The sequence below is a fragment of the Carassius carassius genome, chromosome 28, assembly GCF_963082965.1.
Source record: "Carassius carassius chromosome 28, fCarCar2.1, whole genome shotgun sequence".
Classification (NCBI taxonomy): Eukaryota; Metazoa; Chordata; class Actinopteri; order Cypriniformes; family Cyprinidae; genus Carassius; species Carassius carassius.
Window position 1 is genome coordinate 18,303,211 of NC_081782.1, and position 14,233 is coordinate 18,317,443.

The 14,233-nt window shown below is 41.1% G+C and overlaps 1 protein-coding gene across 3 annotated transcripts in view; it reads right to left on the bottom strand.

Moving 5' to 3' along the window:
• Nucleotides 1-14,233, bottom strand: part of LOC132108155 (zinc finger protein neuro-d4-like) — a 58,642-nt gene that overhangs the window by 32,272 nt on the left and 12,137 nt on the right. For all 3 annotated transcript variants that reach the window (XM_059514735.1, XM_059514736.1, XM_059514737.1), the window contains exons 2-6: nucleotides 12,497-12,526; nucleotides 8,025-8,185; nucleotides 7,814-7,921; nucleotides 6,885-7,012; nucleotides 1,210-1,299 (exon numbers count right to left, since the gene is read on the bottom strand). In XM_059514735.1, the coding sequence (XP_059370718.1) occupies nucleotides 1,210-1,299; nucleotides 6,885-7,012; nucleotides 7,814-7,921; nucleotides 8,025-8,185; nucleotides 12,497-12,526 (517 nt within the window). The remainder of the gene's footprint in view (nucleotides 1-1,209; nucleotides 1,300-6,884; nucleotides 7,013-7,813; nucleotides 7,922-8,024; nucleotides 8,186-12,496; nucleotides 12,527-14,233) is intronic.

The window sequence follows — 14,233 nt, forward strand, 5'->3', positions numbered from 1 at the left end:
CACAGCATCTCTTCCACACACTGCCGGATAACTGTGGGGTGTGAGAGATCTCAGAGGAAGTAGTGTGCCCCAATTAACAGAACAGAAGGTGAGAGATTCTAGGGACTGAATCGAAGACATTCTGTTTGCTATCCTTGAATGTATTTTTTATGCTAGACTTGATTTAGGTTGTGCACCATACATTGTCCTGTAAATTACATCAATAATGAATATTGCTTTTTATATATATGGACAAGTATTGATTTATCACGTACATTTGTGTAAAATTCATCGCATGCCATATTTAAATCCACATGCCACATCTTTATTTCACTTGCGAACCTCAACAAAAACTGCAATTTTGTAAAGTCTTCCTTCTTCAGGCTGTGGTTATTTCATGGCTTGAAAGCATTTCTGTACAGAACCACTTACTGTACGATTCCAGCCTTTCATGTTTGTGGGGTTATAATTACAGATGAACTTAGCCATGTTTTCAGTGTGCTATCACACATCAGGTGTTGTCTTTAAAGTGGTACTAAAGGAGGTTTTTCACAGCTGTTCGGAAGGAGCTGCTTTGAATCAACACAAAGCCAGTGGAACGCAATGATGAAAGCTACGCAGTGATCAAACCTGGACACGTGCTAAACAGCCATAATGGATCAATGGCTGATGAGCTACAATGGCCTGCTTTGTTCAAACAGCAGCCTTGAAGAAACAGGAATCCTAGATTAAACAAAGAGCCCGCAGGGCTCAATGCAAACCTGTGATATATTGATACAAAACCTTGGGTTGCAGGTCTAATTGCTACCAAGAGCAGAGGTTTTCAAATGGTCAGTTGTAACGAATAAACTTTAACATGTCTGATTTGACAGCAGGAAAAAAAAACAATACTGAATGTAAATAATAAAATGTTTCTGACCATATAATACTGCATAGTTATGCGAGCAAAATCACTTATCTACTTCTAAAAGATTAGCAGAAATACATTGTCAAACTCTAGAAAATCCATCTAATTGCATTGAGAACATTAAAAGGTACACAAAATTATGACCTAGACCCATATACTTTTGGCTCAGCATTTGATTGTCAATGTTGAAATGAGTTTTGAAGCAAACCCAGTAGTCTTGTGAGTAATCAGCCTACAAAACTGTATGATTCACTCTATTATTAGTATGATTCATACTAATTAATTATCAACTGCAGAAAACATTATAGCTGCATGTGTTTTACCCGTCCTTTGGTGCGATTCTTGCGTTTGGGAACATCCTCCTCCATCTCATCCATGTCCAGCTCGTGAGGAAAATCTCCCACCAGCAGCTTCTGTGACCACATGGAAAGACCAGCACGTATGAGTCAGCTGTACTGTATGAACAACGCTAGAAAGTCAAACAAATGGGAAAGACGAGCTGGAGAATTGCAGACCCTAAGAATTACCATATGGAAAATATGCTTTATATTAGTTAACTAATAGTTGTAATGGTATTAAGCAATTCACACAGGTTTACCCTGCAGACACAGGGTAAGAGTTGCTTTAAAAAACACAATGTTATGTGAGATGTAGACATGGTATAAACTCTAAGTATGAGAGTTTACCCATTTACCAGTGTTCAGCCAACTCCAGCCATTTCAAAAAGATTTCAGAAAGATAAAGTAGTCACGCAAATTCGCTGTATCGACCTTCAGAAAGCTGCTTGGTTTGTGACTTTAGTGTTGTACTTCATTCATTGAAACAGTATTTGTGATGTATGAACTTCGTTATTGGATTTCGAATGAAGTATATTGGGGCCTGTGGCAGGGGAGGTGTGGTTTAGCGAGGTCTGCGACGGGAGAGAGAGTGAGGAGATCAGCGGTGGTAAGTGAGTTAAGTGAGAAACAAGTGACACCTGCTTCTCATTGCAGTGATTGGCGTGGGGAAGCAGTATTTAAGCCAGCTGGGAACCAGAGACAAAAGAGAGACCTGAGGACTCGTGGGAGGAAGCGACCGACAGAAAGCTAGAGCCTGAAAGTATCAATGTTATGATTTATGCGCATGTGGCGCGACTTTGTTTTCCGTTCTTTTGATCAGTATAATAAAGTTCCCACGAGCCTCAGTACGCCGACTCTGGTCTCCTTCCTTCTCTGCCATACAAACTTTTATCATTACACTGGTGCCGAAACCCGGGAAGGAAGGAGAACGACGCCGCCATGCAAACCCCGTCAGGATCATCGGGAACGCCGTTTGCGGAGCTCATTACATCGCTCGCGGGCCTGCATCAGGAACAACATCAAGTCCTGCTGGAGCTGCGAGCCGACCACGAACATCGGTTTCAGGCAATGATGCAGGTCCAGCGGGAGGACCGCGAGCTGTTCCGGAGCATGCTGGACCGGGAGGTTCGGACGAGGTCGGCCTCCCCCAGTTCCAGCCCTGCTGCCCACATGCCTCTTACGAAGATGGGGCCAACAGATGATCCGGAAGCGTTCCTCGATTTGTTTGAGAGGACAGCCGTGGCGTGTGGGTGGCCGGAGGACAGCTGGCCGGTCCGGATAATTCCGCTGCTGTCAGGGGAGGCCCAGAAGGCTGCTCAACAACTGCCCGTCCAGAACCTCCTGGTATATGCAGACTTAAAAAGAGCAGTGCTCCAAAGGGTCGGCCTCAGCCCCGAGCAGCACCGTCAATGCTTCCGGTCGCTAGAACTGACCGAAGCGGGCCGGCCCTTTGTCTTAGCCCAGCAGCTCCGGGACTCCTGCTGCAAATGGCTGTTGGCCGGAGGAAGCGACGCCGAGACCATTATCAACACCGTGGTGCTGGAGCAGTTCATCTCTCTCTCTTCCCCCCCCCTCTCTCTCCTCTTTCTCCAAAGCCTGTCCCTTTACCCAGGTCTCGGTACACGGGGCCACCGAGGGCCGCACCCCGTTGGAGAGCAGGGACGGAGCCGGCCGCCATGTCAAGGGGTCCGGCCAGGGGAATGGGGCCACCGCACGGGGAGGGACTGGCTGAGCTACCAGCTGCTTCCCCACGTCAATCACCTGACCCACTTCCAACCACTAGGGTGGCGGGGAGGCCTGGGCCTGGATCCGGGCCATTTCCCCCTTCGAGCTTCTTTTACGGACGCCAGCCCCGCGGGGTGCTGGACGTCCTGAAAGAAACTTGGGAGGACGGACATTCGGATAGCAAAAATGAAATTCAGTATGTCATGGACCTGAGAACAAAACTCCATACACTGGGGCGGCTCTCAATGGAGAATTTGCTTCAGGCCCAGGGCAGACAAAGCCAGCTGTATAACAGGGGAACTAAGCTCCGAGAATTTGCACCGGGAGATAAAGTGCTCGTATTACTGCCAACCTCCAGCTCCAAATTATTATCAAAGTGGCAAGGACCCTTTGAGGTCACACAGCGAATAGGCGATCTCAATTATGAAGTAGTACGAACAGACAGAGGCGACTCCAGGCAAATTTACCACCTCAACCTCCTTAAAAAATGGAGCGAAGAGGAGTCCGTGTTGCTAGCGACGGCAGTGAGCGGAGAGGAGGATCTCGGGCCAGAGGCGATCATTAAAGAAAAATCCCTCGCCCTGGCCCTGGGAGGGGATCACCTCTCGCCCTCGCAGCTCACTGACATTGGACAGTTACAGTCCGAATTTGCAGACGTGTTTTCGCCTCTACCTGGTCGTACTAATCTGATTCAGCACCATATTGAGACAGAGCCGGGCGTGGTGGTTCGCAGCCGGCCATATAGACTACCTGAACACAAGAAAAAAGTGGTTCAGACTGAATTAGAGGCGATGCTGGGGTTAGGAGTAATCGAGGAGTCCCACAGTGATTGGGCGAGCCCTATTGTTTTGGTCCCTAAAACGGACGGCTCGGTGCGATTTTGTGTGGACTATCGCAGGGTGAACGCAGTGTCAAAATTTGATGCTTATCCAATGCCACGGATTGACGAGTTGCTTGATCGGTTAGGTACGGCTCGCTTTTATTCGACATTGGACTTGACAAAAGGATATTGGCAGATCCCCTTATCTCCCATGTCTAGAGAAAAAACAGCCTTCACCACGCCGTTTGGTTTACACCAATTTGTGACGCTTCCGTTCGGCTTGTTCGGGGCCCCCGCTACGTTCCAGCGTCTCATGGATCGAGTGCTGCGCCCGCATGCTGCATATGCCGCCGCCTACCTGGATGATATTATCATTTATAGTGGCGACTGGCGGCGGCATATGGAGCATGTGAGGGCTGTCCTCGAGGCGCTGAGACGGGCGGGGCTAACGGCCAACCCGAAGAAGTGCGCGGTTGGGCGGGTGGAGGTAAGGTATCTGGGCTTCCACTTGGGTCACGGGCAAGTGCGTCCCCAAATTGACAAGACGGCAGCAATTGCGACTTGCCCCAGACCCAAGACCAAAAAGGAGGTGAGGCAGTTCCTGGGGCTGGCGGGATATTATAGGAGATTTATTCCTGGTTATTCGGACCTCACTAGCCCCCTGACTGACCTCACTAAAAAGGAGGTACCAGATACGGTCCAATGGACGGAGCGGTGCCAACAGGCCTTTACCCGAGTTAAGGCTGCCCTGTGTGGTGGACCGCTCCTGCACTCTCCTAACTTTTCTCTCCCCTTTTTTTTGCAGACTGACACGACGGACAGGGGGCTGGGCGCGGTCCTGTCCCAGGAGGTGGGGGGGGGGATCGCCCGGTGCTGTACATTAGCCGGAAGCTCTCTAAGAGAGAGGCTAAGTACAGCACCATAGAAAAGGAGTGTTTGGCCATCAGGTGGGCGGTCCTCACCCTTCGTTACTACCTCCTGGGCCGGGAGTTCACCCTCTGCTCGGACCACGCGCCCCTCCAGTGGCTCCACCGCATGAAGGATACCAACGCGCGAATCACCCGTTGGTATCTAGCTTTACAGCCATTTAAGTTCAAGGTGATTCACAGGCCGGGGGCGCAGATGGCTGTGGCCGACTTCCTCTTCAGGAATGGGGGGGGGGGGGGTGGGGGGGCTGCAGGCCGGATGGCTCCCCGGCCTGATTCGGGCGGTGGGGGTATGTGGCAGGGGAGGTGTGGTTTAGCGAGGTCTGCGACGGGAGAGAGAGTGAGGAGATCAGCGGTGGTAAGTGAGTTAAGTGAGAGACAAGTGACACCTGCTTCTCATTGCAGTGATTGGCGTGGGGAAGCAGTATTTAAGCCAGCTGGGAACCAGAGACAAAAGAGAGACCTGAGGACTCGTGGGAGGAAGCGACCGACAGAAAGCGAGAGCCTGAAAGTATCAATGTTATGATTTATGCGCATGTGGCACGACTTTGTTTTCCGTTCTTTTGATCAGTATAATAAAGTTCCCACGAGCCTCAGTACGCCGACTCTGGTCTCCTTCCTTCTCTGCCATACGAACTTTTATCATTACAGGGCCTTAGGCTGTTTTTTTTCAATTGATGTCACACAAGTTCATTCTTCAATTTCACTTATATCTGAGTGTTTGTACTTGTGTCTGCACTGAAGAATATTTCCACAAATCACATCAACCTATTATGTAAGCGATAACATAATAGGTGGGTGTGGTTTGTGGCTTTGGTTTATTTGCACTGACCAATAGTAGTTCGAAAGTTATTAGCCAGAGCAATCTTTCCTGGCAAGTTGTTTAAAAATCCCGAAAACAAACATAATTTTGACCTGTTTTTATTTTTGTCCAAAATAACATCACACTAGCTGATTCTTTGATTTCAATATAAGGCTACATTTATACTAGTGCATTTTCATTTTAAAACGCATAACTTTCGCTACGGTTCGAAATAATGTCATACTGTTTCTTTCTTTAATTTTAATTGAAGTGTATCAGGGTATTAGCTGTATTAGTTTGTTCTTCGATTTCACTAAAACTATGTCAGCGTTTTAGCTGTTAGCTGTTTTTGTTCGAAATAGTGTCACACCAGCTAGTTCTTCAATTTATTTTTTAAGTACATTGTGGCCTTGCCGTTTTTTTTGTTTGTTTGTTTTTCTCTCCAATTGGCATTGACCTTTTTTTTTTTTTATGACATCATACTAGTTCGTTCATCGATTTAGCTTGAAGTATATTGAGGCCTTAGCTATTTTTTTTTTAAATGACATCACACCAGTTTGTTCTTTGATTTTACTCATAAGTACTTATAAGTAGACTTATAAGTATATCGGGATGTTAACTGTTTTTGTTCAGAACCAAGTATATCGAGGCCTTAACTGTGATGATTACCTAGCAAGTGCACAACTGTAAGCATACTCATAATACATGGCTGTGGGAAGAGAACAGCGGTAGCAGGGAGGCACACAGTTTTTTAACTCCTGCTGGGGCCTGAGGCGAAGCAAGCAGCAAGGATCACAGGTCCGCTCCCAGGGGACGAAGCGCTCTAAAGAGTCACTCTTAATTGAAGTGCTAATTGGTTAACTGTCCACCCCTGGGATAGATGTCGTGTTGTGTGCAAAACAGTGAGGGTGGTGACACTAGTGACAGCTTCATCGACTGGCAGGCGGGCTCATTAGGATCTATAGGCATTCACACGTCAACACGGTCAAATGTAAGTACCCGTAAACCCGTTGAAAATGTGCAACTGTACTCCACAAAATCAATAAACCAACTTTGTCAAACTTACTGACATTGACACACAAAATTAAAAAATACACTCACAAACATACACAGTTTGTGTTTAACAAGTCTGCCAGTGGGGGCGTGTCAGCCCTGCGGCGATTTGTGTTACTGCCAAAAAGAGACACAAGTACTACAGAGAAATCAGAAGGGGAAAGAAATGCTGAATTGATTGGTGGGAAGAGCATTTTGGGTACCAAAAATAACACATGGCGACAGTGTCTTAGTGTGTACTTTAGTTTGTACTTCAGGGCAGAGTGTGTAAAACCACTCTTTATCTAGTTTACTATTGAGTGGGAGCAAACCACAGTTGAGGAATCGTTCTTACCTGGCATTCACTCATGGGTTCCTCCTCCTTTGTTTCAACCTTCTTATCCAGGAGTTCTCCACTGAGGAGTGACTCCAGAACGGGTCCCTCAGGAACACCCCCTTCCTTCTTTAGTGCTGCTTCATAGTCTGGACACACACCACAAACAATCGTCACACCAATACATTTCTAATCAATTCCTAAAAGACTAGGCCAGACAGTGTTTATGGCATTTGTTTAAAGTCTTCAAGTCTTTCAAATTTGATGAGAAATTGCACATTTGTAAAAGAAATGAATTCAATTAAAACCATTCTTGAAAAAAAAAACATGTATCTTATGTATTTCTGTTCAAACTGTGCATTTACAAGATTACCCTGTTGAAAAAAAAAAGCATATGCTGGTTACTTATGTTTAAAAGCATGGCATCTTGTTATAAGCTGGTTTAAGCTGGTAATGTGCTGGTCCTAAGCATCTAGCTCCTGCTCAGTTCATGACCAGCTCATGACCAACTAAGGACCAGCTTATACTAGCTCAAACCAGCAATCATGCTTCAAAACATACCTAGCAAAAACTATTTTCTTCAGAAGCAAGTCAGCATATTAGAAAAGGGTCATGTGATACTTAAGAGTAATGGCTAGTAAAAATGTAGCTTTGACATTACATAAAAAAATTACACATAAAAATATAAAACAGGTATTTAAAATATGAATCATATTTAACAAATTACCATTTTACTGTATATTTCTTAAGAAAAATACAGGCTTGGTGAGCATAAGAGACTTATTTTGGGGTCATTTGTTTTAAAAATACAGACCAAATTAATACCAAATGTTTCTGTTTTTCTTTTAAGGTTTATTTTAATAAATTATTTGTTTTATTCGGATCCCCCCCCAAAAACAACAAAAGTGAATTAAGGATTTATGTTTGTCTTTCTTAATACCAACTCTCACCGATTTTAAACTCGATTGGTCCAAGACGTGGATCTTCTAAGATGTTTAACCGTCTCTTCTTTCTCCAGCAGCGTGCAGGATAGGTATAGAGCTGCCCTGGAGCCACACCTGAGTTAAAAAAAGAACCAGAGCCATGGTTTAAACATCCAAAACCTTGACCTAACAACAAAATCACAGATGTAGTGTGATACACTGTACACATAAAACAGACCTGGCCCACGATGTGTCTTCTCCATCCATATGTAGCAGTTACTCTGTGCTACGCCTGTTTGGGAGTCAAGAAATGGCAGGCGCATGGAGCGTTCAGCACAAAGTCGAGCATTATAACTGCGGCAGTGCTCGATGGCCTCACGGTAAAACTCCTCACCAAGGCTGCAAACAATTAAAAAGGGGCAATGTCTCACAAGTATGTTTGATTTCAGTGCTCAAAAAACAATATTTATTATTTAAAGGCCCCATGAAATCAAAATTTGTGTCTGAAGCCATCTACTGTATATGCTGGTGAACACTTGACAAAATTCATATTTTAGCACATGTACATTCAAAATGTACCATTTTAACCTCTTCTAGGAAATTAAAGGAAAACAATATTGATGAGTCATGTTGCGCTAAACAAATTTCTTTCCAAATAACTTCAATGGGGCTTTAAATTTTCACCCATCTATGCAGAGAACTCTTTGTACTGTCATGCAAAAGGGAAATAAAATTCTTGGCTGGCATGCAATCCGGAAATATAAATCTCATTTCCAGCTCTGTTAAAGGTGCAATAGGTGATTGTCTTCAGAAAATGTTTTTGTTATACTGGTTGAAAGTCTATTCACATCCAGATAGCAATCATTAAGTTAAGTGGTTTAAATTTATTTATCTGTATTTATATATTCTGTGGAAGACGTAGGACCAAGAAATGTACGTCCAATCAAAACGCTCGGTCCGAGTGTTTTAAACAGCTTTCCTACCTGCCTGTCAACGTATGTATCTGCATACCTCTGCACACCCTGTTCGCGCAGACAAAATATGTCACTAGCGCATTCACGCACGCTGTGCAGACAGAGCTAGAATGGCAGACAAACATCAAAAAACCTGGTATTCCTTCCTGGTATTGTAGTACTTTTAAAGTTTTCTCACTGGTTAATAACACGTGATGTAGCCTAGTGGTTCCCAATTCCAGTGCTAATGTACATATTTAGCATGTTTTGCTTAGTTAACACACCCGATTCAGATGACCAACTCGAGCTACGTGAATGAACTGTGTCCAATCGATATGATCCCTACACCGTGAACCGCTGATGTAGCCTATTGTAGTAATGTTGTCTCTGGTATTCTGGTTTGTGAGCATAAAAGCATTCAGGGGGCGTGGCTTTATACAGTGATTGCAGGGAGGGTTGGAAGTTCGCTTTCAGTGCTATCAGGCTAATGTTAACATTTTCCAAGATCTCCTTTTGCACCTTTAAATTAAATTAAATTAAATTAATGCATTTAGCAGACGCTTTTATCCAAAGCGGCTTACACTATTCAGGCTCACATTTTTTTTACTTAGATGTGCTCCCTGGGAATTGAACCCACAACCTTGCACTGCTAAAGCAATGCATCACCACTTGATCCACCTTTGAAGACATACTGCATGTGCATTGGAATATACTGTACAGAATCTCACTCGAGGGTAAAGAGCTCGGGTGTTAGGAACTGCTGTTTAAAAACATTGCTGCATGAGAACAGTGGTGTACATTAATGGTTTATGTGGCAAAAAAAAGAGCGCACTCAACAGTTCTGTCCTCAAGAGTGTGTTTGCATGCTCGAATCTGGTCAGGACAAAAGTACCAAACAGTTATTTTATTGCTGAGGCTGCCCTCAGCAAACCGCTGCATTTAAAAAATGATTTTAAAATAAGGAAAACACTAATGAATAAGTCATTAGCAACTGTTATATATTGCTTTACAGATTAGTACATTTACATTCAAATTTGAATATATGAAAACATATGACAACGTTTAATGAGATTTTTTTTTTACTTTTGCAGGGGTGGATGGGAGGCTGCCTTGTGAAAAAGAAGTGCACTTGATTGAATCACATACTAAAAGTACTAGTGTACTTCAAATCTTAAAAGTTATTTTAAAAGAAAACGGTAATTGCATATTACACTAATGAAACAAATGGCCACTTCATTGTACTTCAAGAGAGTACAATTTCTAAAAAGTGTGCTTTGTACATTAATAATTTCAAATGTTTTACTTTAAAGTACATTTAGAATTCATTATGTTTTAATATTTATTTTGAGCAGTCCATTTTATCCAGAATTCAAGGACAATAAAAGTAATTATGAAATTATATATAAAGATGTAAGTGGATCAAAAATAATTTAAAGTTAAACTTACTGCATTTAATATCAATTTAAACTACAATACATTTAATTTATAATTAATTATATATATAATTAATATCCAATTGATCATCTGAAAACATTATATTCAGCTCACATGTTAAGTATGTTATTTATTTCAATAATAATTACTCTTTTTCAAAGTCTCCTTCACTGCAAACACAGTTATGAGGAAAGACTGCAGTTACAGAGTATAACCATCATTATTTAACAGTACAAAATGCCAACTGACCAATCAAAAGCAAGTATTTCTGAGTGAGTCATGTAATAATGTTTGGCATTGTCATAAATCAAAGTGTTATTGAATTTAGTCCAGATATTCTTTTGATTCTGCTCTAGTTTATTCAGTATTGAAGTTTGTCTGTATTTTCTCTCCCATTGTTAACACAAGGAAAGATCAAAAGTGCAGAAATAATTGGTAGATGCTTAAAAAGTCCTGAAAATGCTCTCCTAAACCCTGCTCTCCCGCGGTTGCCTTTTTTTTCTGTCAAACCGGCTGAATAAACTCCCTTCTATGTTACATAAGCTATTGTAAAAATTAGCCCCATGGAAGTACTGGCGAGTTTTGGAACACAGTCCCTGGTTTCTGATGTGTCATCGTTTGTTTCATTGTAATCAAAAGCACCGGTCTGCAAACAGGAGTGAGAATTGAAGGAAAATTGCATCATGCAACAATGACCGCATCCCTGAAACAAGCCTGATAACAAATTGACAGAGGCTTGAGGTGATGTGATGATGTAAGTGTAAAACCATTGTGATTGGTTGGTACTCATCCATTTCTCCTTGTGGGGGAATGATGAAGAGCCCTGTGGCTCAAGACAAACAACGCAGTCAGGCTGAAATAAATAACCCTCATTTCTCCAAACAAAATGGCGGCCAGAGCAAAACAACACATTTTCTACCTAATTTAGTCCATGTTTGATTTTGGGGGCCACATCCTGGTCATTCGGCGCGGGCTGGAATCAATCCTCAACATGTGGGTTGAAAATACTAAGTGCTAAGTGTGCAGGGGCCGTAAATTACAGTGCATCGAATGTCATGTGCTCAGGTCCACCAGAGAGGAAATATTAAGTCCTGTGGTGAAGTGCTGTGGGCTCCATTTAAACACCTCTACACTCAGCAGATACTCAGTCTGAGCTCAATCTCACACAATGGACCAGGCAATATCTAAAGGTCAGCGAGCGAGTGAAAAACAAAGTTTGACGTCTCTGTGATTATGTGAGAAATTGTTCTTCAGAGAAAGTCCTTGTCAAATGAGCTTTCAAGACTTCTGTTTTCGAGCAATTTCTGAAAGGCTTTCCAACTGGAGTTTGAATGTTTTAAACAGGATACTCCATAATAGGCCTCTCCAATAGGCGAAAAGAGTTGGGCGCAAAACAGAAGTTCCCTCATCGACTGCCTGAATTGGTGAGATAAGGTGGCTTCTCTGTATGGCAAAGTTTGTATTCATATCCCACGAGCACAATGAAATAGCGATCATTTAGATCAGAAAAATACAAAGCCTTGCACATGACATGTAGAAGAAAAAAAAATTGATATTGTGGCCACAAATTAAGAATTTGTTCCCATGACTCATTGCTTTTTAATTTGTTCAGTTTATTTAAATGAACAGTTCGCACAAAAATGTAAATTCTGTTATCATTTACCCCCTTATGTCGTTTCAAACCTGTATGACTTTCTTTGTTTTGTGGAGCACAAAAGAAGATGAAGAATGTTGGTAAACAAATAGTTTTGGATCCCATTGATTTCAACATAGTCAATGAAGACCAACACTGTTTGGTTAACAACACTTTTCAAGATATCTTCTTTTTTATTATGAAGAAGAAACAAAGTCATAGAGGTTGGATTTACAAGAGGGTGAAGACAGAAATTTCATTTTTGGGTGGATTATTCCTCTAATTGGTTTTGTAGCCAAGTTGTAATTTAGTTACAAGTTAATTTAGTAAACAGTAGCCACAATTAGTGATAGTTTTGTCCATGATTTAACTAAAACAAGGAATTTTAAATTTGTGACCACAATATCTTTAAATAAGTATCTTGAAAATATATTTGTGAATATGTGAATGTCAAATGCATGCTGCATAGTCAACCCTGCCACAAGGGGCACTATAGCATGCATTAGCAAATGTTATTAAATAATTTGTTACATTTATATTGCGCTTTTTTGGCACTTCACATAAAAAAGGGGGATCTCCTCAACCACCACCAATGTGCAGCATCCACCCAATAGTAAATTTGACTGCATCTATGCTTTTGGTATGATATGCACCAGTGAGGGATCTGTGTATTGAATTTAACAAGCATACCTGTTCTTTATGACAGTTCCACTTGATTGCCTAAGAAGAGAAGAAAAGACAGAAACAGACATGAGCAGATGCAGACAATATCTGATTCATATGGAGGTTTGGGGGGGTCAATTAATAAGATGGATTTCCATTCAAACCATTACAAGTTAACAGAAAAATTAATTATGAAGAACAGACAAAGCCTCTTAACCGTGGTCTAGCAAGACATGCTTTTCACAATATAATGCTGATATAAAGATAATACAATTTAAAGTGATAGTTCAACCAAAAATGTAAATTCTCATGTCGTTCAAAACCTGTATTTCTTACTTTTTTTCCTGGTCGAATACAAATGGAAATATTGTGAAGAATTTTTCTACAGTTTTTGCCCCAAAGCAACACTGGATCCCATTTACTTTCATTATATGAAAATAAATAAATAAAATAATATACATGTGTGTGTGTGTGTGTGTGTGTGTGTGTGTGTTTGTATATATATATATATATATATATATATATATATATATGAAGAGTTTTGTTCCAAAACGGAATAAATCCATTTTGATTAATTTGAGTAAAAATGTGTTACTTTTGTTTACCAAGAAAGTGGCAAGATGAAAACAACAATTTTCTGTTTCAAACTTTCACATACCATATTTAGGTTACAATAACATAAAAAATTCAAAACCAGATTTTAATTTTCAAAGATTTATTATAAAATTGTATTTTTTCCCCAAAGTGCAATAAATCCATGATACATGTTTTTTTTTTTTTTTTTTTTTTTTTAATTGAATCAATATAAAGGTTATTTTTCATATTAAAACTGGGAGAATACACAACATAGTAAGTTGATCCACATATGACAGCCTCTGAACTTGGTCAATACTAATCTTATATACAGGCACTGGATTAAAAATACTTTCATCAGTCATTGCTTCCAAAATGAATTCAACGGATCATCTTGTTAATGCTATAAATTAATTAGGCCAACAACAATAAAATAAAATTTCACCATGAACATACATGAACATCAAAATTACATTAAACCACAGATTCCATATTCCAAAATGACATTTCCTTAACATTCAACTTCCAAAAGTGCATTCATCTTTGCCATGTTACATTCATCTGCTGACTAGTGCTATACGCTGTGTAAACAAAAACATTATTGGCCTTTATTAAAAAACACTTACACTGACAAGCTACGCAATATCGTGTTCATGATCGAATGTGTCTCATCTGCGATTATAAACACATATTGCATAATAGATATTGCATAACTTGTCAGTGATGTACGGCTCTGTGTATTAAATGCTGCTCATCTGAAAGCACACAATGGAGATTTATCATAGATGCGGCTTTACTGATGAAACACACATGACAATCACATGCGATTTGTCGTGCAGCCCTTGTTTGTTTTTGATTACAAAGTACAAATTAGATGAGGAAAACTAGGATCCCAGGTGTATTCAAAGCGCCACCATTACTGTCTAGAGTGCGTGGCATGGTGCGCTGTGCTTAGTTGAGCGGATATATCGCATTCTGCAGAGAAAGGAGATTTGCATTTGTTGAGTTTTGGAAAAAAGGGAGAAACAATAACCTAATAACTCGGCGGATATCATATTTCTCGTAAAATTAAAAATGGACCATTCAACTACCGACCTGATAATATGCTGATTTAGATTTTTGGAAAAAAGGGAGAAAACATGACCTAATAACTCTGCAAATATAGCATTTTGCATAAAATTAAAAACTGAC